Raw genomic sequence first — 25,927 nt, 5'->3', positions numbered from 1 at the left:
ACAACAAAAATAACACACAACACATGCTACAACTACAACACAACAGACTCTGCACCAACTAGTCTCAAGTGTTCAAAGTCAGCAGACCATCAGGATGAACTGTGATGTCAAAAAATGGTAGGACTATCTCAGCAAGATTTAAACACACAAGACGTAAACAAACAAACAACACACGCACACACACATACACACACAGACACGGGAGAAGAACTCAGCTTCGGTTAACTGTAGTTCACAACATTATTTTTGTTGGGATCATTTGATACTGTGCTCTTGGGGTAATGTTGATGTTATTGGTGCTGTTGATGTCATACTGAAGGCTGTTTTTATCCACCACCCCCCCTCTCCCCCCCCCCCCCCCCCCCGTCACCACCTGAATTATGGTTAACAAAAATTGGTAGGGTCGGGTCGACAGAACCATCAAGAAAAAACACGGGCTCAGGAAAACATTTAGGAAAGTGACACACAATTGTATTGTTCTGTTGATAGCCGGGTAAATGGTCTCAATTTGGTGCATACTGAACACTACACATTTGATTAGATGTTATATTCACACACCTCACGTGCGCACCAGCACACAACTACACGACATAGCACTTCAACACAAGATGGCGCTGCCTTGCTTCATTTCTCTAATCTTGATCATTCCTCAGTTCATGGGTACATTTTAGATAATCCTAAAATTTTCACAAACCGTTTTAACTAAACTTTCGTCATATCTATTTTTGAAACTAACATGTGTCAACAGCATTGTTGTATATTATGTTAATTACTAGTGCGTTGAGTTAGATTAGGGTTCGAGATCTAGATTTCAAGGTTCTTGATGAAAGTTTGCTAGACTTTAGTAGGGCTAAATATCGGGCAGAGGTTGATAGGTCGACACATCTAGAGATCTAGTACAAGATTTTAATTATGTGTACATGTTTGTATGAATGTGTATATATACGTGTATGAATGTGTATGTGTACACAATGTTTAAAAACGTAGTTAAAACAATTAAATAGGTTATTGAGTTCTTAGGTAGATTTTTTTTCTTTTTTAGTGTTAAATAAGTAGAATTTGTGTATTAGTTAGACTGAAATGTGTACAATGTGTGTATTAGTTAGACTGAAATGTGTACAATATGTGTATTAGTTAGACTGAAACGTGTACAATGTGTGTATTTTCCAGCCGTGAATGTGTACGACGAGTACAAGTACGTCCTGTGCTGGCCAAGCCCACGTGACTCCCGTTTGAACACGCAGCTGACCCCGCACCTGACGGTCAGGTCTCAGTTTGATGACATCATTAGGGTGATTTTTTTTCTCACCGATCACGTGACTAAGAATTCACCCCCTCCCCCTTTATAGGTCAACACATGTTCACAGGTTGGGGGAGGGGGGGGGAGGTCTCGGTCAACACATGTTCACAGGTTGATCAACTCATTGTTGGGGGGAAGGGGGGGGGCAATGGTTAAAGTTAAAAGTATGTATATATATATATATATATATATATATATATATATATATATATATATATATATATATATATATATATAGATATAGATATAGATATAGATATATATATATATATATATATATATATATATATATATATATATATATATATATATATATATATATATATAGCCTATAATGTTTCGTTCGTGGAGCACGGTGGATCTGCTTGGGGAAGCAATGCCCCCCCCCCCTTCTTATGAAGATGAGCCTAAAAGAGCGTGGTGCATCAAACTTTACCCTCCCCCTCACTATAAAGTTAACGCTGATCCCAACCTTAACCCCCCCACCCTCACTTAACGCTGATCCCACCCCAAACCTCTGTAGATCTCACACATCAAACCTTACCCCACCCCCTCACTTAACGCTGATCCCAACCTTACCCCCCCCCCCCCCACTTAACGCTAATCCCAACCCTAACGTCTGCAGATCTGTTACATCAAAGCTTACCCCCCCCCCCCCCCCTCACTTAACGCTAATCCCAACCCTAACCTCTGCAGATCTCGTACATCAAACCTGACGGCAGGACGGGTCAGCAGGAGAGACACAGTTTAGCGGCGAACTCGAGTTTCTCATTGTACCTGACACACAGGTGGGTTGGTCACATGGGTAGGGGTCGGCGTGGTCGAGTCGGTAAAGCTCATGGTTGCTACACCGAAAAGTCTCGAGTTCGAACCCTCGGGCGGATGAGGCTCGTTAGCTGGGGACAGCCGCTCTTCTAGGAGAGACAACTCCAAAATTAAACAACTGCTGCCTTGTAGTTTGTTCTTGGTTGAACAAAGGAAATGGAAGCAAATCCAAAAAGAAAAGCAGGCTGAAATCGGAGTCAATAGCTTTCACCCCAACTGTCACAATAGCTTTCACCCCAACTGTCACAATAGCTTTCACCCCAACTGTCACAATAGCTTTCACCCCAACTGTCACAATAGCTTTCACCCCAACTGTCACAATAGCTTTCACCCCAACTGTCACAATAGCTTTCACCCCAACTGTCACAATAGCTTTCACCCCAACTGTCACAATAGCTTTCACCCCAACTGTCACAATAGCTTTCACCCCAACTGTCACAATAGTTTTCACCCCAACTGTCACAATAGCTTTCACCCCAACTGTCACAATAGCTTTCACCCCAACTGTCACAATAGCTTTCACCCCAACTGTCACAATAGCTTTCACCCCAACTGTCACAATAGCTTTCACCCCAACTGTCACAATAGCTTTCACACCAACTGTCACAATAGCTTTCACACCAACTGTCACGATAGCTTTCACCCCAACTGTCACGATAGCTTTCACCCCAACTGTCACAATAGCTTTCACCCCAACTGTCACAATAGCTTTCACCCCCACTGTCACAATAGCTTTCACACCCACTGTCACAATAGCTTTCACACCCACTGTCACAATAGCTTTCACACCCACTGTCACAATAGCTTTCACCCCAACTGTCACAATAGCTTTCACCCCAACTGTCACAATAGCTGTCACCCCAACTGTCACAATAGCTGTCACCCCAACTGTCACAATAGCTTTCACCCCAACTGTCACAATAGCTTTCACCCCAACTGTCACAATAGCTTTCACCCCAACTGTCACAATAGCTTTCACCCCAACTGTCACAATAGCTTTCACCCCAACTGTCACAATAGCTTTCACCCCAACTGTCACAATAGCTTTCACCCCAACTGTCACAATAGCTTTCCCCCCCTTCCCCAATGTCACCCGTCATGTTGACCACTCCCCCCCTCCACCACAGAAACCACGTGACCCAGAGGTCGCCACTGGTCGTCACGCTCCAGGCCCACACCAACGTCCATCTGCTGGCCTTGACCTTACACCAGACGACCGTCCTTGAGGCGCTGACCCCTGTCCCCGTCCACCAATGGGGACGGACGTACCGTCACGTGGTGCAGACGTCAGTACTGACCTCGTCGTCTGCTTTTTGTTTCAGTTGTGGTCATTTTTTTTACAGTAATTTCTGTTTTAATTGTGGTCATTTTTCTGACAGTAATTTCTGTTTTAATTGTGGTCATTTTTCTGACAGTAATTTCTGTTTTAATTGTGGTCATTTTTCTAACAGTAATTTCTGTTTTAATTGTGGTCATTTTTCTGACAGTAATTTCTGTTTTAATTGTGGTCATTTTTCTGACAGTAATTTCTGTTTTAATTGTGGTCATTTTTCTGACAGTAATTTCTGTTTTAATTGTGGTCATTTTTTCTGACAGTAATTTCTGTTTTAATTGTGGTCATTTTTTTTACAGTAATTTCTGTTTTAATTGTGGTCATTTTTTTTACAGTAATTTCTGTTTTAATTGTGGTCATTTTTTTTACAGTAATTTCTGTTTTAATTGTGGTCATTTTTCTGACAGTAATTTCTGTTTTAATTGTGGTCATTTTTCTAACAGTAATTTCTGTTTTAATTGTGGTCATTTTTCTGACAGTAATTTCTGTTTTAATTGTGGTCATTTTTCTGACAGTAATTTCTGTTTTAATTGTGGTCATTTTTCTGACAGTAATTTCTGTTTTAATTGTGGTCATTTTTCTGACAGTAATTTCTGTTTTAATTGTGGTCATTTTTCTGACAGTAATTTCTGTTTTAATTGTGGTCATTTTTCTAACAGTAATTTCTGTTTTAATTGTGGTCATTTTTCTGACAGTAATTTCTGTTTTAATTGTGGTCATTTTTCTGACAGTAATTTCTGTTTTAATTGTGGTCATTTTTCTGACAGTAATTTCTGTTTTAATTGTGGTCATTTTTCTGACAGTAATTTCTGTTTTAATTGTGGTCATTTTTCTGACAGTAATTTCTGTTTTAATTGTGGTCATTTTTCTGACAGTAATTTCTGTTTTAATTGTGGTCATTTTTCTGACAGTAATTTCTGTTTTAATTGTGGTCATTTTTCTGACAGTAATTTCTGTTTTAATTGTGGTCATTTTTCTGACAGTAATTTCTGTTTTAATTGTGGTCATTTTTCTGACAGTAATTTCTGTTTTAATTGTGGTCATTTTCTGACAGTAATTTCTGTTTTAATTGTGGTCATTTTTCTGACAGTAATTTCTGTTTTAATTGTGGTCATTTTTCTGACAGTAATTTCTGTTTTAATTGTGGTCATTTTTCTGACAGTAATTTCTGTTTTAATTGTGGTCATTTTTCTGACAGTAATTTCTGTTTTAATTGTGGTCATTTTCTGACAGTAATTTCTGTTTTAATTGTGGTCATTTTTCTGACAGTAATTTCTGTTTTAATTGTGGTCATTTTTCTGACAGTAATTTCTGTTTTAATTGTGGTCATTTTTCTGACAGTAATTTCTGTTTTAATTGTGGTCATTTTTCTGACAGTAATTTCTGTTTTAATTGTGGTCATTTTTCTTACAGTAATTTCTGTTTTAATTGTGGTCATTTTTCTTACAGTAATTTCTGTTTTAATTGTGGTCATTTTTCTGACAGTAATTTCTGTTTTAATTGTGGTCATTTTTCTGACAGTAATTTCTGTTTTAATTGTGGTCATTTTTCTGACAGTAATTTCTGTTTTAATTGTGGTCATTTTTCTGACAGTAATTTCTGTTTTAATTGTGGTCATTTTTCTAACAGTAATTTCTGTTTTAATTGTGGTCATTTTTCTGACAGTAATTTCTGTTTTAATTGTAGTCATTTTTCTAACGGTAATTTCTGTTTTAATTGTGGTCATTTTTCTGACAGTAATTTCTGTTTTAATTGTGGTCATTTTTCTTACAGTAATTTCTGTTTTAATTGTGGTCATTTTTCTGACAGTAATTTCTGTTTTAATTGTGGTCATTTTTCTGACAGTAATTTCTGTTTTAATTGTGGTCATTTTTTTTACAGTAATTTCTGTTTTAATTGTGGTCATTTTTTTTACAGTAATTTCTGTTTTAATTGTGGTCATAATTTTGCAATCTTGTCCGTATGTCTGTGTGTCTGTCTGTGTGTCTGTGTGTCTGTCTGTCTGTCCGTGTGTAAACACGATAACTTGAGTACCGTTACAGCTAGGTTGATGAAATTTCATATATAAGTATTTAATCAAAATCGTAGATCCGTATCAACTTTTGAGCGATTTCCGATAACCGGAAGTGGTACTTTTCCTACTTTGAATTTTTCAAAAGCCTATAACTTGAGTACTATTTCAGATAGATAAATGAAATTTCATATGTAAGTAAAAGATCTAATTCTCTACCTTCTATAAAATGTTGAGTCATTTCCGTTGACTGGAAGTAGTACTTTACGCTACTTCCGATTTCTCAAAAAACTAATGTAAATTTTAAAAGTAATAATAATATTGCGCACTATTATGCGCTTTTTTATTTGGCGTTCACTTGGTGTGCAATTAATTTGTCTACGAGATTTTATTCTATTTTTAAAACTTTAAGTATTTAAAATGGATTAAAAATCATGTCTATAGCCCGAGTTCCCATCCCCTGTTATTTTATATAAGAATATTCGAGAAAGTTTAGGGGAGATCACTCCCGGTTTATTTTTTAAAGAAATACTTAAAATTATGGTTAATAATTAGTTTCTTGCAATTTGGTCATTTGTTAATAATTAGTTTCTTGCAATTTGGTCATTTGTTAATAATTAGTTTCTTACAATTAGGTCATTTGTTAATAATTAGTTTCTTACAATTTGGTCATTTGTTAATAATTAGTTTCTTACAATTTGGTCATTTGTTAATAATTAGTTTCTTACAATTAGGTCATTTGTTAATAATTAGTTTCTTACAATTTGGTCATTTGTTAATAATTAGTTTCTTGCTATTAGGTCATTTGTTGATAATTAGTTTCTTACAATTAGGTCATTTGTTAATAATTAGTTTCTTACAATTAGGTCATTTGTTAATAATTAGTTTCCTACAATTAGGTCATTTGTTAATAATTAGTTTCCTGCAATTAGGTCATTTGTTAATAATTAGTTTCTTACAATTAGGTCATTTGTAAATAATTAGTTTCCTGCAATTAGGTCATTTGTTAATAATTAGTTTCTTACAATTAGGTCATTTGTTAATAATTAGTTTCTTGCAATTAGGTCATTTGTTAATAATTAATTTCTTACAATTAGGTCATTTGTTAATAATTCGTTTCTTACAATTAGGTCATTTGTTTATAATTAGTTTCGTGCAAGTAGGTCATTTGTTAATAATTAATTTCTTACAATTAGGTCATTTGTTAATAATTAGTTTATTACAATTAGGTCATTTGTTTATAATTAGTTTCGTGCAAGTAGGTCATTTGTTAATAATTAATTTCTTACAATTAGGTCATTTGTTAATAATTAGTTTCTTACAATTAGGTCATTTGTTAATCATTAGTTTCTTGCAAGTAGGTCATTTGTTAATAATTAGTTTCTGGCAATTAGGTCATTCGCCACCCTCCTGGTCGTGAGTCTGACTGACACTAACTTCAACCTTGTCCTGACCTTTGACCCACATACACTACTTCCGGTTGGGGCGCCCTATCCCACCAGGCATGATGTAAGTTTACATAGGTAAGAATAGAGGTAGCACAGGTAAGAATAGAGGTAGCACAGGTAAGAATAGAGGTAGCACAGGTATGAATGTATGATGCATGGGTAGTCTACCGTAGTCTATGCTGCATGGGGTGGGGCGGTGGGGGAGGGGGGGGGGTAGCTCAACCACTGGATGGGGTGGGGCGGTGGGGGGTAACTCAATCACTGGATGGGGTGGGGCGGTGGGGGGTAACTCAATCACTGGATGGGGTGGGGCGGTGAGGGGGGGTTACTCAATCACTGGGTGGGGTGGGGCGGTGGGGGGTAACTCAATCACTGGATGGGGTGGGGCGGTGGGGGGTAACTCAATCACTGGATGGGGTGGGGCGGTGAGGGGGGGTTACTCAATCACTGGGTGGGGTGGGGCGGTGGGGGGTAACTCAATCACTGGATGGGGTGGGGCGGTGGGGGGTAACTCAATCACTGGGTGGGGTGGGGCGGTGGGGGGTAACTCAATCACTGGATGGGGTGGGGCGGTGAGGGTAACTCAATCACTAGATAGGGTGGGACGCCATCCAGTATTTATGTGATCTAATCAAAGTCATAAAGAATGTAAATGTTTTCTTTGGTGTAAATTATTATTCAATTGTACGATGTAAATTGTATGACGTAGGTCTATATTATATAGTTTAAGTTGTATACCGTAAATTGTATGACGTAGGTCTATATTATATAGTTTAAGCGGTATATCGTAAATTGTATGACGTAGGTCTATATTGTATAGTTTAAGTTGTATATCGTAAATTGTATGACGTAGGTCTATATTATATAGTTTAAGTTGTATACCGTAAATTGTATGACGTAAATTGTTGCCGGATTTTTTACTTTATAGGCTCCAGCCATACACCCTCAAATTTCGCGAGACTGCTACGTCACTTCCGGTTAATGGTGAGAGGTGTTTTAGTCGTGTGCTATTTATGTGCTAGTGCTTGGCATGTCCTGTGTTATGTGCTGGTGATGTGTTAGTGATGTGCTAATGTTTTGGTTTTGTGCTGGTAATGTGCTAATTATGTGCTTATGATCAGAGTTTCTTCCAGGTATCTCTTCGGAGGGTGGGGGGTCCGCCCCCTCCCCCGAAGAAAGTCAACCGCCCCCCGAAAATTTCAAGTGCCCCCCCCCCCTCCGGAGAAAAAAGTCTGGAAGAAACACTGCTTATGATGTGCTAATGTGCTGGTGATGTCGTAGTGATGTGCTTATGATGTGCTAATGTGCTGGTGATGTCGTAGTGATGTGCTTATGATGTGCTAATGTGCTGGTGATGTGCTTATGATGTAACCGTCCAATGACTATACAACCTAATCACCCTCCCCCATTCCTCCCCACACCCAGGTGCCCGTCTTGAGTCCATGGAGCCCGTGGGGGTGACGGTTGTCACGTGCACTGTCGTCTGGTGCTATCCTTCAGGTGACGTATGTCAACAGTCCGTTCATTGACCTTAACCAGGTCATTGAAGGTCATTGACCTTAAGCAGGTCATTTACCTTAGGCAGGTCATTGACTGTAGGCAGGTCATTGACCTTAAGCAGGTCATTGACCTTTATGTGAGCAACATCGGCTGTTGTATAGATATTGACAGGTTTAACTTAAGGTTTAACTTAAGGTTTAACTTAAGGTTTAACTTAAGGTTTAACTTAAGGTTTAACTTAAGGTTTAACTTAAGGTTTAACTTAAGGTTTAACTTAAGGTTTAACTTAAGGTTTAACTTAAGGTTTAACTTAAGGTTTAACTTAAGGTTTAACTTAAGGTTTAACTTAAGGTTTAACTTAAGGTTTAACTTAAGGTTTAACTTAAGGTTTAACTTAAGGTTTAACTTAAGGTTTAACTTAAGGTTTAACTTAAGGTTTATCTTAAGGTTTAATCCAACATTTTCCTACCATCGTCTGCCTGTCCTAATTTGAAAACTTTAGTTAGTCCCAATAGATGTTGAAACAAACAAGCCGGTCTATTTGTATTGTAACCGGTTTTTTCCGGCTTGAAGAAATGCTCCTGCACGTGGGGTACTTCCGGCCACCAGGTGACGCCAGCGCTGCTGTCTCACCCACCGCCTACTGCATGTCGGATCACCTCACACCTGCCAGCGACCTCTGGCCATCTCCCTACCGGGATTCGAACCTCACCCACCCGTATCACGTGAGTTCTGGCTGCTTTTCTCACTTTATGTGCATTGGCTAGGGCTAGGTCACGTTGGGAGTTGGGTCGTGTTTAGGTGGTGGGGGGGGGGGGGGGGGTCCGAGGGTCGCACTTAAAATGTTCAAGGATCAGACACAGAGGATATATTGTAGGCGTGCACAAATTCGAAATCGAGATTTTCACAAATCTCAAAGTTTTACACCTCCCTGAGTCGGAAAATCTTAGTTTTGCAATTTTATAAGCATGTCTGTGTGTGTCTGTCTTATGTGTGTGCGTGTGTGTGTGTAAACACGATAACTTGAGTGCCGTTACAGCTAGGTTGACAAAATTTTATATATAATTATAATATTAAGTTTGTAGTTATATATACAAATTTGTATTTCAAATTTTAGTTATGGGTCAACTTTTCAGCGATTTCCGGTAACCGTAAGAGGAACTTATTCTTCAGTTTTTCAATAAGTTATAACTTGAGAACTGTTTGGGATAGATAAATGAATATAAGTGAGATTTATCTGACTTCTTTCAAATTTTGAGTAATTTACGTTGACCGGAAGTAGTAATTTACGCTATTTCCGATTTCTCATATGAATTTATGAAGAACTAATATTCCGCACTAATTTACTCATCGTTTGCTGCTCACTTGTTGCGCAATTCTTTTTTCTACGAGATTCTATTCTATTTTAAAAAGTTTAAGTACTTTAAAAATGGATTAAAAATCATGTCCACATTTAGAGCTGCCATCCCCCGAACTGACTTTGACTTGACACACAAGCACACAACTACACTTTCTCACACAAGCCACAACCCCCCTCAAACACAAACCACACCCCTCACACAAGCCACGCCCCCCCCCACAAGCCACACCCCCCCACAAGCCACGCCCTCCCTCACACAAGCTACGCCCTCACACAAGTTACACCCCCTCACACAAGCCACACCCCTTCACACAAGCCACACCCCCTCACACAAGCCACACCCCCTCACACAAGCCACATCCCTTCACACAAGCCACACCCCCTCACACAAGCCACACCCCCTCACACAAGCCACACCCCCTCACACAAGCCACACCCCTTCACACAAGCCACACCCCCTCACACAAGCCACACCCCCTCACACAAGCCACACCCCCTAATCTTTTACTCTCCAGCCTGTCGTCACAGAGCACACGTCCCAACCAAACTGCACGTCCGGTGCGCATGCGCTGAGCTGTGTTTACAACAGCAGAACCAAGTATCCCAGCATGGTTTTAGCCCCGCCCCCTGATCTGTTCGTCAGTCACGTGACGTTACTGTGAGTACATAGCGTGTTGCCATCTATTTATAGCTGGTGACGTATGTACAAATCTGGTAAGAAATATTTTGTCTATCCCAGACTTCCAGATCTGGACAACGTGACGTACTTCCTGCTGCTCGTCATGACAGGTGCCAGCCTGGTGCCAGACTTCACGCTGCTGGACAACTTCATGTGGGTGTCTCACCACACGCACACCACACACATACCACACACACACCACACACACCACACACACACCACACAGCCACCACACACACCACACACACACCACACACACACCACACACACCACACACACCACACACACACCACACACACACACCACACACACACCACACACACACACCACACACACACACCACACACACACACCACACACACACCACACACACACCACACACACACACCACACACACCACACAGCCACCACACACACACCACACACACACACCACACACACCACACAGCCACCACACTTACACCACACTTACACCACACTTACATCACACTTACACCCCACTTACACCACACTTACACCACACACACACCACACACACACCACACACACACCACACATACACCACACATTTACCCTACTTCTACCACCGATCCACCATGCTCCACCGTCTACCAGACTCATCACATGCCCACCCACACACCAAACATCCACCCACACACCAAACATCCACCCACACACCAAACATCCACCCACACACCAAACTTCCACCCACACACCAAACATCCACCCACACACCAAACATCCACCCACACACCAAACATCCACCCACACACCAAACATCCACCCACACACCAAACATCCACCCACACACCACATATCCACTACACATCCACCCAACATCCACCAAACATCCCCCATCCACCTCACTCCTCTAATATGTTCTCCTGCCCCAGTTTTCTGCACGAATGCGCAGACTCCCCGGACATGCGCGTTGGTCTGGTGCCGGTGGACAAGACCCTACATGACGTCATCGCCCCTGATGGAATTCTCTTCTCTCCCACCATCCTGGCGGTGGATTCGAACCCACGCCACCCCCTCGTCTTCACGAGCCTAGCCGCGCACAAGTCTAGAGAAGAGAAGGCAGGGCTTTGGTTCAGATTGTAGTTAGACATTTTAAACTCGACCAATGACATTTCTTATGACATGACATTTGAATGTCATCTTTGGACATGATAACGGCCTTTCTTTAAATCTACAGCCGCGAGATAAACATGTCGAGTGTGTGAAGAATGTTCTGGTAACAGGTAACATAGGGTAACATAGGGTAACAATATAGGGGTAACACAGGGGTAACATATGGGTAACACAGGGGTAATATAGGTAACATAGGGTAACACAGGGGTAACATAGGTAACACAGGGGTAACACGGTAACATAGGGTAACAGGGGTAATATAGAGGTAACATAGGGTAATATAGGGGTAACAGGGATAACACAGGTAACACAAGGGTAACATAGGGGTAACACAGGGGTAACATAGGGATAACATAGGTAACACAGGGGTAACACAGGGGCAACATAGGGTAACAGGGGTAATATAGAGGTAACATAGGGTAATATAGGGGTAACACAAGGGTAACATAGGGGTAACATAGGGTAACACAGGGTTAACATAGGGATAACAGGTAACATAGGGGCAACACGGGTAAAACAGGTAATATAGGGGTAACACAGGGGTAACAGGGATAACATAGGTAACACAGGTGTAACATAGGGTAACAGGGGCAACACGGGTAAAACAGAGGTAATATATGGGTAACGCAGGGATAACAGAACTAAACAAAACACTTAATGTTTAACACCAAAACTTGTAACACTCAGCACCCAGATAACACACGTGACAACCACACAACACATGACAACAACACATGTGTAACACAGCTACACACTCCGACACGTGTGTGTTCTACGACTGACCGCTGGTCAATGTTTTTGACAGGTTGTCCATACCAGACATATGGCAGGGATTGTCAATGTTTGTGTCTATGTCCAGACGACAGGTGTCTACCTGACGGCAGGTGCTACAGGTCAACCTGCAGGAGGGGCAGGTTCAAGGACAGGTGTCTCCACAGTAGGTTGGGGGGGGCAGGTTCAAGGACAGGTGTCTCCACAGTAGGTTGGGGGGGGGCAGGTTCAAGGACATGTGTCTCCATAGTAGGTTGGGGGGGGGGCAGGTTCAAGGACAGGTGTCTCCACAGTAGGTTGGGGGGGCAGGTTCAAGGACAGGTGTCTCCACAGTAGGTTGGGGGCAGGTTCAAGGACATATGTCTCCACAGTAGGTTGGGGGGGCAGGTTCAAGGACAGGTGTCTACACAGTAGGTTGGGGGGGGGGGCAGGTTCAAGGACAGGTGTCTACACAGTAGGTTGGGGGGGGCAGGTTCAAGGACAGGTGTCTCCACAGTAGGTTGGGGGGGCAGGTTCAAGGACAGGTGTCTCCACAGTAGGTTGGGGGGGGGGCAGGTTCAAGGACAGGTGTCTCCACAGTAGGTTGGGGGGGGGCAGGTTCAAGGACATATGTCTCCACAGTAGGTTGGGGGGGGGCAGGTTCAAGGACAGGTGTCTCCACAGTAGGTTGGGGGGGGGCAGGTTCAAGGACAGGTGTCTCCACAGTAGGTTGGGGGGGGGCAGGTTCAAGGACAGGTGTCTTCACAGTAGGTTGGGGGGGCAGGTTCAAGGACAGGTGTCTCCACAGTAGGTTGGGGGGGGCAGGTTCAAGGACATGTGTCTCCATAGTAGGTTGGGGGGGCAGGTTCAAGGACAGGTGTCTCCACAGTAGGTTGGGGGGGGCAGGTTCAAGGACAGGTGTCTCCACAGTAGGTTGGGGGGACAGGTTCAAGGACAGGTGTCTCCACAGTAGGTTGGGGGCAGGTTCAAGGACATATGTCTCCACAGTAGGTTGGGGGGGGGGCAGGTTCAAGGACAGGTGTCTACACAGTAGGTTGGGGGGGGGGCAGGTTCAAGGACAGGTGTCTCCACAGTAGGTTGGGGGGGCAGGTTCAAGGACAGGTGTCTCCACAGTAGGTTGGGGGGGGGGCAGGTTCAAGGACAGGTGTCTCCACAGTAGGTTGGGGGGGGGCAGGTTCAAGGACAGGTGTCTCCACAGTAGGTTGGGGGGGGGGGCAGGTTCAAGGACATATGTCTCCACAGTAGGTTGGGGGGGCAGGTTCAAGGACAGGTGTCTCCACAGTAGGTTGGGGGGGGGGCAGGTTCAAGGACAGGTGTCTCCACAGTAGGTTGGGGGGGGGCAGGTTCAAGGACAGGTGTCTTCACAGTAGGTTGGGGGGGCAGGTTCAAGGACAGGTGTCTCCACAGTAGGTTGGGGGGGGGGGGGCAGGTTCAAGGACAGGTGTCTCCACAGTAGGTTGGGGGGGGGCAGGTTCAAAGACAGGTGTCTCCACAGTAGGTTGGGGGGGCAGGTTCAAGGACAGGTGTCTCCACAGTAGGTTGGGGGGCAGGTTCAAGGACAGGTGTCTCCACAGTAGGTTGGGGGCAGGTTCAAGGACAGGTGTCTTCACAGTAGGTTGGGGGGGGGCAGGTTCAAGGACAGGTGTCTCCACAGTAGGTTGTGGGGGGGCAGGTTCAAGGACAGGTGTCTCCACAGTAGGTTGGGGGGGCAGGTTCAAGGACAGGTGTCTCCACAGTAGGTTGGGGGGGGGGCAGGTTCAAGGACAGGTGTCTCCACAGTAGGTTGGGGGGGGCAGGTTCAAGGACATGTGTCTCCATAGTAGGTTGGGGGGGGGGCAGGTTCAAGGACAGGTGTCTCCACAGTAGGTTGGGGGGGGGGCAGGTTCAAGGACAGGTGTCTCCACAGTAGGTTGGGGGGGCAGGTTCAAGGACAGGTGTCTCCACAGTAGGTTGGGGGGCAGGTTCAAGGACAGGTGTCTCCACAGTAGGTTGGGGGGGCAGGTTCAAGGACAGGTGTCTCCACAGTAGGTTGGGGGGACAGGTTCAAGGACAGGTGTCTCCACAGTAGGTTGGGGGGACAGGTTCAAGGACAGGTGTCTCCACAGTAGGTTGGGGGGACAGGTTCAAGGACAGGTGTCTCCACAGTAGGTTGGGGGGACAGGTTCAAGGACAGGTGTCTCCACAGTAGGTTGGGGGGGGGGCAGGTTCAAGGACAGGTGTCTCCACAGTAGGTTGGGGGGGGGACAGGTTCAAGGACAGGTGTCTTCACAGTAGGTTGGGGGGGGGCAGGTTCAAGGACAGGTGTCTTCACAGTAGGTTGGGGGGGGCAGGTTCAAGGACAGGTGTCTCCACAGTAGGTTGGGGGGCAGGTTCAAGGACAGGTGTCTCCACAGTAGGTTGGGGGGGGGGATCCGGACAAAAGCCCGACACGGATATATGGCCAACATCTAAAGGCCGACACGGACAAAAGAAAGACAGACCATAAGCCCGACATAAAAAAAAACCGGCAAGTTTTATAAAACAACAAATTCCAATGATAGACTTGTTTAATGTTAATTAAAAACAACTTACAAACAGTCAAACGAATATAGCATACAATTTGTTTCAAGTAATCCAGCTAATATGATAGTATTGTCACGACATATGATGTCACGACATATGATGTCACGGCGTATGATAGTATTGTCACCTATCTGTGCATCCGTTGTACACTCCCGTCATCCCCAGTCGCATGGATCACATTGTTCACCTTATAAGGATAGCAACAGACCAGTGTTTCTTCCAGACCTTTTTTCGGGTGGGGGGGGGGGCGGACACTAGTGAAAGTATATTTTACTATATAAATTCCATCTCGTTCGGGGGGGGGGGGGGGAGCCGGAAGAAACTGCAGCAGACAAACCTACCGTCCCGCCAAAAACGAAATTGTTCCACTTTTTTTACGAAAAATCGTGTCCTGTTTTACCGTCATGTGTTCGTCGAAATTTTTTCTGAATTTCTTGAAAAATTATTAATAAAGAAAAGTAATAAATCGAATTTAAAAAAGGAAGGAAAAGCGATTGTCTTCCTTTTTCTGTTTCCTAGTTTACTTACAATATTTACAAGTATCATCTCATACTAGTTCTTTTAATAGATATTGTGGACTATCTAGCTTTTGAACGTTCTTTTTAAAAATTTTAACTGAATTGTAGATTTAAATTATGCATTAAATAACACGTAAAGAGAAAATTTCTAGATCTAGAGATAGATAGATCTACTAGAACTAGATAATGATCTATCGTGTAAGCTGCAACTAGTAACTACTATTATTAAGATAAGAACTATAGGACTATAGGACTTTAACTAGTTACCACTAGTTAGATCTAGGTCTTAGCTCTTAACTTATGTTTTATGTTACATACAAAGCCTTTAGCATTTGTTATTCATATAGCCTAGAACATAGCAAGGCATAAATAATCAAATCAATAATGAGTTGTGTTAAAGCTATGGGTTTTATTTGGGGGGGGGGGGGGGGTGCTCAGGCTTCCGGTTAACTTTAAAAAAAAAATTGTAAGCTGACGTTAGCAGGATTTAAATGTAGCCTAGAGACCAGTTATATTTAGTTAGAAGCCTACTAATGTCATTAGACTAATTTCTAATTAATTTTTTTTTCTTAGTAAAGTAGCGTCTGTATGTATGTTCCTCTTTTTTTAGGATTTTGTTTTATTTGTCGGTCTTTTGGCTGTCGGCCTTTTAGTCTGTCGGCAATTTTGTCTGTTGGACTTATGTCCAGTCGGCCTTTTGTCCTGTCGGCCTTTTGTCCTGTCGGCCTTTTGTCCTACACCCTTTTAGAAGTGTGGCTTTCGGGATTTAATTAACTAATAAAGTTGAAAAAAATCATCATAGTTTATTTTTATCATCATTGTCTCTAAGTCATCTTTGTCTCTAAGTCAACATTGTCTCTAAGTCAACATTGTCTCTAAGTCATCTTTGTCTCTAAGTCAACATTATCTCTAAGTCAACATTGTCTCTAAGTCATCTTTGTCTCTAAGTCATGTCCCAAGTCATGAGAGTTTATGTCAGTACATGTTGACTAACTTGCCAGGTGATCTGTCAGTGTATGTCAGTGACACAACTGCCAGTGACACAACTGCCAGTGACACAACTGCCAGTGACACAACTGTCAGTGCTCTGGTTGACATGGATGATACGACCTGTGTCACAACTGACAAGCTCGAGATATCACTCAGTCGACCTTTTCGTGTCCTTGGCGTGACCTTGACCTTTCAAGATGACGGTATGGGATCGGTTTAATTAATTAGATGCAGTTTCTAATTAGACTATGCTAGATTCGTGGTGTTAAGACGTGACGTCATTTCTTGACCTTTCTCTCCCAGCCAATGGAATCGAGGTCTCGCTGGTCACGTGGTCACAGGGCGACAAGTCACGTGTCTCACAAGCCAACTCCGTCGTCAGGGGCAACCAGAGCCTGGAGCTGCTGGTAGCAGCAGATGGAGAGGTCAAGGACATCCAGGTCCGCTTTATGCTGGACACTGTCGTCTGCTCGCTGCACATTGACGGCGGTCAGAAACTGGTTTTTGTATCACAGCTTGTACACATTTATACAGCTCTATACAGATTTATACAGATGTATACAGATGTATACAGATGTATACAGCTTTATACAGATTTATACGGATGTATACAGCTTTATACAGATTTATACAGCTTTATACAGATTTATACAGCTTTATACAGATTTTTACAGATTTTTACAGATTTATACAGATTTATACGGATGTATACAGATTTATACAGATTTATACAGTTATCCAAAGTTATACAGATTTATATAGATTTATACAGATTTACACATTTATACAGATGTATACAGTTATATAGATTTATACATATTTATACAGATTAATACAGATTTATACATATTAATACAGATTTATAGTTCTTCAACTGTACTGAATTGTGTATATCTTAATCACAGAGTCAATGACCTGCTCTACATGACCTAACGTCTATTTCAGGGAAGGTCATTCAAGACGACCTTCACCTAACGTTGTACAAGCAGAACTCACCTATCGTTGACCTTGAACATCTGGCTTATAGGGCGACCGATGGAGAGTTCAAGGCCGCTGGCTGTATCCACACGACCTTGGCCGACTCTTTGCACGTGGACTTTCCCGGAGATATTTTTATCTTCCACGTAATCGTGTACACACAAGGTGGGCGGATAGTGTGCTATTTATAGACTACACACACGGTGGGCTAAATAGTGTGCTATTTATAGACTGTACACACAAGTTAGGCCTTTTTTTGACGGCAGTTAAGCTTTAACGGAAATACACCCTCCACACACCCTTTACACACCCTCTACACACCCTCTACACACCCTCTACACACCATCTACACACTCTCCCCACACTCTCTACACACTCTCCCCACACCATCCACACACTCTCCCCACACCATCCACACACTCTCCCCACACCATCCACACACTCTCCCCACACCATCCACACACTCTCCCCACACCATCCACACACTCTCCCCACACCATCCACACACTCTCCCCACACCATCCACACACTCTCCCCACACCATCCACACACTCTCCCCACACCATCCACACACTCTCCCCACACCCTCTACACACTCTCCCCACACCATCCACACACTCTCCCCACACCATCCACACACTCTCCACACACCATCCACACACTCTCCCCACACCATCCACACACTCTCCCCACACCATCCACACACTCTCCCCACACCATCCACACACTCTCCCCACACCATCCACACGCTCTCCCCACACCATCCACACACTCTCCCCACACCATCCACACACTCTCCCCACACCATCCACACACTCTCCCCACACCATCCACACACTCTCCCCACACCATCCACACACTCTCCCCACACCATCCACACACTCTCCCCACACCATCCACACACTCTCCCTACACCATCCACACACTCTCCCCACACCATCCACACACTCGCCCCACACCATCCACACACTCTCCCCACACCATCCACCCACTCTCCCCACACCATCCACACACTCTCCCCACACCATCCACACACTCTCCCCACACTCTCCCCACACTCTCCCCACACCATCCACACACCATACACACACTCTCCCCACATCATCCACACACTCTCCCCACACTCTCCCCACACTCTCCCCACACTCTCCCCACACCATCCACACACTCTCCCCACACCATCCACACACTCTCCCCACACTCTCCCCACACCATCCACACACTCTCCCCCACACCATCCACACACTCTCCCCACACCATCCCCACACTCTCCCCACACCATCCCCACACTCTCCCCACACAGAAGAATCCGGCCTGGCAGTATTGGGAATCTCAGCCACCGGTGACGTCATTCAGCGGACCCCCATCAATGTCACGCAGCGGGTGCACCACATTCACGTGCAGTCTGACGTCACCAAGCTTCACATGACGTCACAACTGTCCAGTTTTTCCTTGTGTGAGATCGAAGTCATGGGAGGTCAGTCACATTTTTTTATCTGCAGTCATTTTTTGTTGGTTGTCACATTTTTTATCTGCAGTCATTTTTTGTTGGTTGTCACATTTTTTGTTGGTTGTCACATTTTTTGTTGGTTGTCACATTTTTTGTTGGTTGTCACATTTTTTTATCTGCAGTCATTTTTTGTTGGTTGTCACATTTTTTGTTGGTTGTCACATTTTTTGTTGGTTGTCACATTTTTTGTTGGTTGTCACATTTTTTTATCTGCAGTCATTTTTTGTTGGTTGTCACATTTTTTTATCTGCAGTCATTTTTTGTTGGTTGTCACATTTTTTTATCTGCAGTCATTTTTTGTTGGTTGTCACATTTTTTTATCTGCAGTCATTTTTTGTTGGTTGTCACATTTTTTTATCTGCAGTCATTTTTTGTTGGTTGTCACATTTTTTTATCTGCAGTCATTTTTTGTTGGTTGTCACATTTTTTTATCTGCAGTCATTTTTTGTTGGTTGTCACATTTTTTTATCTGCAGTCATTTTTTGTTGGTTGTCACATTTTTTTATCTGCAGTCATTTTTTGTTGGTTGTCACATTTTTTGTTGGTTGTCACATTTTTTGTTGGTTGTCACATTTTTTGTTGGTTGTCACATTTTTTGTTGGTTGTCACATTTTTTGTTGGTTGTCACATTTTTTGTTGGTTGTCACATTTTTTTATCTGCAGTCATTTTTTGTTGGTTGTCACATTTTTTTATCTGCAGTCATTTTTTGTTGGTTGTCACATTTTTTTAACTGCAGTCATTTTTTGTTGGTTGTCACATTTTTTTATCTGCAGTCATTTTTTGTTGGTTGTCACATTTTTTTATCTGCAGTCATTTTTTGTTGGTTGTCACATTTTTTGTTGGCTGTCACATTTTTTTTATCTGCAGTCATTTTTTGTTGGTTGTCACATTTTTTTATCTGCAGTCATTTTTTGTTGGTTGTCACATTTTTTTATCTGCAGTCATTTTTAGCGCAATTGCCTTACAGGAATTGCGATTATTAACTGGTCATTTCTGGATGGATGTGTGTCCCCAGCTTTAAGTCGTATCTCCTCCTCAATGAAGCAATATCGAGGACTAGTTCCAAAGCAAATATGTTAAGCAAGTTCCGAGGATGATTGTGGGCCAAAAAAATTCCCGGAATTCCTTCCTGGATTTCCCGGAAAAGCCAAAAAACCTCGAAAAAATGCAGTTTTTGGCCCATATCTCGGCAACCAGACCACTTAGCGACTTGAAACATTTACCAATCGATTCCTGTCGTAATTTAGAACAATATTGCCGAAGAAAGTTTTCAAAAATATCTTTTCGTTCGGTCACAAATTTTTTTTTTAATTACATAAACACCTACAAACCGATCGTTCTCCTAGCTTGAACGTACCCCAGCATTATACGTCTTGTGTTTTGTCCCCGTGTGTGCTTTACGCTACGACAGAGCTACGGGTTATGAGCATAATATACTACAGTACTATATAGCAATATATAGATATAGATCTATGGGGAAAGGAATGTGTCAAAATAATCTATTTTATTCGCTGTCTTTTAGATCTTGCTATAAGTTTATTTTTTACTTATTAATTCAACCGTTATTTTTGTACCCTATTAATTTATTTATAATTTATATGAGAGTGATAGGGAGTTACAATTACATGGTTTTGTTTCGCTAGGCCTAATCATTTTTTCACATTTTTTAAAAACAAACTTGATCACTATCTATTTTTAGATAACATAAGGAAATTGCGCTTAAATTGTCACTAGACTTTTTATTAACTTGTTTATTCGTTGTCACATTTTTTTAGTTGTCATGTTTGTTGACACTGGTTTGGTGGTTTTAAATTAATTGTTGCCACTAATTGGGATCCGTTCTCTCTCTGCTATAAGTAGCGAGCTCAGGGAAAATGGTGCGTTTAAATTAACATAACGGTCAAAGCTGGGAGTGTGGGATAGTGTGGGATAGTGTGGGATAGTGTGGGATAGTGTGGGATAGTGTGGGATAGTGTGGGATAGTGTGGGATAGTGTGGGATAGTGTGGGATAGTGTGGGATAGTGTGGGATAGTGTGGGATAGTGTGGGATAGTGTGGGATAGTGTGGGATAGTGTGGGATAGTGTGGGATAGTGTGGCCAGTGTGGGATAGTGTGGGATAGTGTGGGATAGTGTGGGATAGTGTGGGATAGTGTGGGATAGTGTGGCCAGTGTGGGATAGTGTGGGATAGTGTGGGATAGTGTGGGATAGTGTGGGATAGTATGGGATAGTGTGGGATAGTGTGGGATAGTGTGGGATGGTGTGGGATGGTGTTCATTTGGTTTGTAAAGTGAAATCGATAAATAAAAAAACATAATAATAGTGTTTTAAATACGGTTAATTGAATAAAACTTATTTTCTTTCATTAGAGCATTGTTTGCTAAAAGTTGATAGATTTTTACGACCAAAGCTTTCATTTTTATAAAGGAATCTTAATTTATTCATTATAAATTTTAAGTGCTGTTAAAAGCTTGTCATTATAAAATGTTTTAATATTCATTTTATGTCCGGTTCTCAATAAACTCGACACAACACACGGCTAGTAATTGGTGCTTTAAAACCCGATCAGTAGCTCGCGATCTGTTAAAGACAGTTATCTGCCCTTGTGTTGAGGCAATCAGCAGCCCGTGACGATCAGCTGACCGATGTAAACAGCTGATCGACTGTTGGCATCACCCTCCGCACCCTCTTTTGTTACTAAAATTAGAAATGTGTAATTTAAATTTTAAGGATTATCTGTCAATCTAATTTGATTGAATAATTAAATATTTTTGCGTTCTCCCCAAACAATTAGAAGTGGTTCAACACATTGAGTTTTAATTGGCCACAAACCCACAAACCCACACACCCACAAACCCACACACCCACAAACCCACACACCCACAAACCCACACACCCACAAACCCACACACCCACAAATCCACACACCCACAAACCCACACACCCACACACCCACAAACCCACAAACCCACACACCCACAAATCCACACACCCACAAATCCACACACCCACAAATCCACACACCCACAAACCCACACACCCACAAACCCACACACCCACAAACCCACACACCCACAAACAAACAGCTTATAAAAATATGCTTGATTTCTGTCTCTCGTGTTTAGATTTTCTGAGCACCTCAGCAATATACAAGTCCCAGCAGTTGGAGGATGAGGTCCTCAACGTCTTCACGATGGGTAGGGTGGGGTCTCGTGGGGTGGGGGGGCATATTTATTAGGGTGGGGTCTGGTTGGGGGGGGGGCATATTTATTAGGGTGGGGTCTCGTGGGGTGGGGGGGCATATTTATTAGGGTGGGGTCTGGTTGGGGGGGGCATATTTATTAGGGTGGGGTCTCGTGGGGGGGGCATATTTATTAGGGTGGGGTCTCGTGGGGTGGGGGCATATTTATTTGGGTGGGGTCTCGTGGGGGGGGGGCATATTTATTAGGGTGAGGTCTGGTTGGGGGGGGGGGCATATTTATTAGGGTGGGGTCTGGTTGGGGGGGGCATATTTATTAGGGTGGGGCATATTTATTTGGGTGGGGTAGGGCATATTTAATCTGGTGTGGGGTGGGTTATATTTACGAGGGTGTGGTGTGGGTGAGAAATTGAATAAGACGTGGTGAAGGTATGGGGGTTGATTCAGTATGTGAGTTTATTAGGGGGATGGGGGGTCACCTCTGCTTCAGTTGGGTGGGGTTTGAGCGGGGGTAAGGGTAGTTTAAACATACAAGTGGGTGTGGCCACAAAGGGTGGGAGGAGCTTAGGGAGGGTGGGAGGAGCTTAGGGAGGATGTGATCACGTGGTCCTTGAATGATTGAAGAGAGAGGGAGAGGCTGGCGAATGAAAAGTTTTAGTGGTCACGTGTCTCCCGTATATAGTTTGTTCACATGTGACAGTACAATTTGATCAAAGTCAGTGTCTTGTCCACATCTAGCAAGTGTCGTAGTGTCAATGTCTTGTCCACATCTAGCAAGTGTCGTAGTGTCAATGTCTTGTCCACATCTAGCAAGTGTCGTAGTGTCAATGTCTTGTCCACATCTAGCAAGCGTCGTAGTGTCAATGTCTTGTCCACATCTAGCAAGTGTCGTAGTGTCAATGTCTTGTCCACATCTAGCAAGTGTCGTAGTGTCAATGTCTTGTCCACATCTAGCAAGTGTCGTAGTGTCAATGTCTTGTCCACATCTAGCAAGTGTCGTAGTGTCAATGTCTTGTCCACATCTAGCAAGTGTCGTAGTGTCTTGTCCACATCTAGCAAGTGTCGTAGTGTCTTGTCCACATCTAGCAAGTGTCGTAGTGTCAATGTCTTGTCCACATCTAGCAAGTGTCGTAGTGTCTTGTCCACATCTAGCAAGTGTCGTAGTGTCTTGTCCACATCTAGCAAGTGTCGTAGTGTCTTGTCCACATCTAGCAAGTGTCGTAGTGTCTTGTCCACATCTAGCAAGTGTCGTAGTGTCAATGTCTTGTCCACATCTAGCAAGTGTCGTAGTGTCAATGTCTTGTCCACATCTAGCAAGTGTCGTAGTGTCAATGTCTTGTCCACATCTAGCAAGTGTCGTAGTGTCTTGTCCACATCTAGCAAGTGTCGTAGTGTCTTGTCCACATCTAGCAAGTGTCGTAGTGTCAATGTCTTGTCCACATCTAGCAAGTGTCGTAGTGTCTTGTCCACATCTAGCAAGTGTCGTAGTGTCAATGTCTTGTCCACATCTAGCAAGTGTCGTAGTGTCTTGTCCACATCTAGCAAGTGTCAATGTCTTGTCCACATCTAGCAAGTGTCGTAGTGTCAATGTCTTGTCCACATCTAGCAAGTGTCGTAGTGTCTTGTCCACATCTAGCAAGTGTCGTAGTGTCAATGTCTTGCCCCTGTCCAGATGTAGTCAGTCTACCTGGTGTCCATGTCACGCGACCCACAGGACGTGACGTCATAAGTAAGCAACCGCTTGTTTCCTAGGCAACGAGCAGGAAGAGACCACCCAAGGGCGGGTGGAGAGGCGGGGCGGTGGGCGTGTCCAGGACGACCATCAGATGACGTTGGAGGACAACTTCGCCTGGCCAACCGTGGTGGCCATCGTCGTCTTCGTCTTGGCCATCCTTATGGTCCTGTGTGTGTGTCTGGCCAAAAACTTCATGCCGACAGGTGTGTCTGTTGTCTGGCCAGGTGTGTCTTTTGTCTGGCCAGGTGTGTCTGTAGTCTGGCCAGGTGTGTCTGTCAGGTGTGTCTGTTGTTTATAAGGTGTGTCTGTTATCTGTCAGGTGTGTCTGTTGTCTGGCCAGGTGTGTCTGTTGTCTGGCCAGGTGTGTCTGTTATCTGTCAGGTGTGTCTGTTATCTGTCAGGTGTGTCTGTTATCTGTCAGGTGTGTCTGTTGTCTGGCCAGGTGTGTCTGTTGTCTGGCCAGGTGTGTCTGTCATGTGTGTCTGATGTCTGTCAGGTGTGTCTGTTGTCTGGCCAGGTGTGTCTGTTGTCTGGCAAGTTGTGTCTGGCCAGGTGTGTATGTTGTCTGGCCAGGTGTGTCTGTTGTCTGGCCAGGTGTGTCTGTTGTCTGGCCAGGTGTGTCTGTTGTCTGGCCAGGTGTGTCTGTTGTCTGGCCAGGTGTGTCTGTTGTCTGGCCAGGTGTGTCTGTTGTCTGGCCAGGTGTGTCTGTTGTCTGGCCAGGTGTGTCTGTTGTCTGGCCAGGTGTGTCTGTTGTCTGGCCAGGTGTGTCTGTTGTCTGGCCAGGTGTGTCTGTTAGATGTCTTGTCATTTGTCTGGCCTGGTATGTCTGTCAGGTGTGTCTGTCATTTGTCTGGCCAGGTGTGTCTGTTGTCTGGCCAGGTGTGTCTGTTGTCTGGCCAGGTGTGTCTGTTGTCTGGCCAGGTGTGTCTGTTGTCTGGCCAGTAGTGTTTGTTAGGTGTCTTGTCATTTGTCTGTCAGGTGTGTGAGACAGGTCCAATTAACCTGAGTGACATGTGGCTTACCTTGTGTCAATTTGTTTTCTTACTTTTAGAAATTAAAGGACTAAAAGGCGTCAAAGGTAAGTTTTTTTAGAAATCTTCCAATTATCTACTGCCCATCTACCTACTCCAAACACATGCACTCTACTTCATCTGTAGTACTTGTGTATTGGTTTGAACATCAACCATGTTTTTTTCGCATCACCTTTATCTTCACCGCTCACCTTTAAGTTGGGGTGACCGCAAGAGTAAATGACCTCTTTGTGAGGTCAAGGTTGAACGTTGTACCGTGTATTGTTTCAATTCTTGCAGAGGCGTATCCAGGATTATATGCAATCAAGCAGGCCCAGGATCTCAAAAACTCAAAACACAAGGGAAAGAGGAAAGTGGATAAGACAAAAGTGGATAAGACAAAAGTGGATAAGACAAAAGTGGATAAGACAAAAAAGGATAAGGCAAGAGTGGATGAGACAAAAGTGGATAAGACAAAAGTGGATAAGACAAAAGTGAATAAGACAAAAAAGGATAAGACAAAAAAGGATAAGACAAAAAAGGATAAGACAAGAGTGGATGAGACAAAAGTGGATAAGACAAGAGTGGATAAGACAAGAGTTGATAAGACAAGAGTGGATAAGGCAAGAGTGGATAAGACAAGAGTGGATCAAGAGGCAGGAGAAATGAGTGACTCGAGCATTGAAGAAAGTTCGGACAACTAGACGATTGGTGAGACGGTGGATTGGTGAGACGGTGGATTGGTGAGACGGTGGATTGGTGAGGCGGTATTTGTGTTACTATGTTGTGTGACAAAGTGGATATGACAATTTTTATGTCCAGTAATTTTTTTAATAAATACTTTTAAAATCTCAGAGCCTTTTGTTGTTGTGTGTGTATCTTTGGGTCCTGTTGGTAGACCGGATGTTGGTAGACCGGATGTTGGTAGACCGGATGTTGATAGACACAATCCTACACATCCATACACACACACAAACACATACCATATCTTCCCACACAATCCGACACATCCACACACAAACACATACATACCATATATTCCCACATAACCACACAGAATAAA

The 25,927-nt window shown here is 43.4% G+C and overlaps 2 protein-coding genes across 2 annotated transcripts; both read left to right on the top strand.

The window, feature by feature from the left end:
* Positions 1-2,006: 2,006 nt before the first annotated feature.
* LOC131943491 (uncharacterized) lies at positions 2,007-11,560 on the top strand. The gene is made up of 9 exons (XM_059303651.1): positions 2,007-2,088; positions 3,253-3,411; positions 6,864-6,992; positions 7,846-7,901; positions 8,343-8,417; positions 8,991-9,142; positions 10,293-10,435; positions 10,517-10,609; positions 11,350-11,560. The coding sequence occupies exons 5-9, from the start codon at positions 8,360-8,362 to the stop codon at positions 11,558-11,560; spliced, it is 657 nt and encodes a 218-aa protein (XP_059159634.1). The 5' UTR covers positions 2,007-2,088; positions 3,253-3,411; positions 6,864-6,992; positions 7,846-7,901; positions 8,343-8,359.
* A 100-nt stretch (positions 11,561-11,660) lies between these two features.
* Positions 11,661-25,707, top strand: LOC131943479 (uncharacterized). The gene is made up of 10 exons (XM_059303639.1): positions 11,661-11,700; positions 12,396-12,527; positions 16,443-16,634; positions 16,735-16,920; positions 17,377-17,574; positions 18,713-18,886; positions 22,046-22,117; positions 23,872-24,057; positions 24,906-24,932; positions 25,165-25,707. The coding sequence occupies exons 3-10, from the start codon at positions 16,538-16,540 to the stop codon at positions 25,566-25,568; spliced, it is 1,344 nt and encodes a 447-aa protein (XP_059159622.1). The 5' UTR covers positions 11,661-11,700; positions 12,396-12,527; positions 16,443-16,537; the 3' UTR covers positions 25,569-25,707.
* Positions 25,708-25,927: the final 220 nt, after the last annotated feature.

This window comes from Physella acuta, unplaced genomic scaffold (genome assembly GCF_028476545.2).
Source record: "Physella acuta isolate Inbredline_101_S28 unplaced genomic scaffold, ASM2847654v3 ptg000457l, whole genome shotgun sequence".
In the NCBI taxonomy this organism is placed as follows: domain Eukaryota; kingdom Metazoa; phylum Mollusca; class Gastropoda; family Physidae; genus Physella; species Physella acuta.
Note: the sequence above shows the minus strand (reverse complement) of the source record. Positions and strands in the feature narration are given on the sequence as shown.

Bases quoted from the DNA above. Each gene is read 5' to 3' on its own strand.
- LOC131943491 (XM_059303651.1), top strand. From the start codon at position 8,360: ATGGAGCCCGTGGGGGTGACGGTTGTCACGTGCACTGTCGTCTGGTGC. The intron at 8,418-8,990 runs GTGACGTATGTC...TCCGGCTTGAAG, and splicing joins CGTCTGGTGCTATCCTTCAG to AAATGCTCCTGCACGTGGGG. The intron at 10,436-10,516 runs GTGAGTACATAG...TGTCTATCCCAG, and splicing joins GTCAGTCACGTGACGTTACT to ACTTCCAGATCTGGACAACG.
- LOC131943479 (XM_059303639.1), top strand. From the start codon at position 16,538: ATGGATGATACGACCTGTGTCACAACTGACAAGCTCGAGATATCACTC. The intron at 16,635-16,734 runs GTATGGGATCGG...TTTCTCTCCCAG, and splicing joins CTTGACCTTTCAAGATGACG to CCAATGGAATCGAGGTCTCG. The intron at 24,933-25,164 runs GTAAGTTTTTTT...CAATTCTTGCAG, and splicing joins AGGACTAAAAGGCGTCAAAG to AGGCGTATCCAGGATTATAT.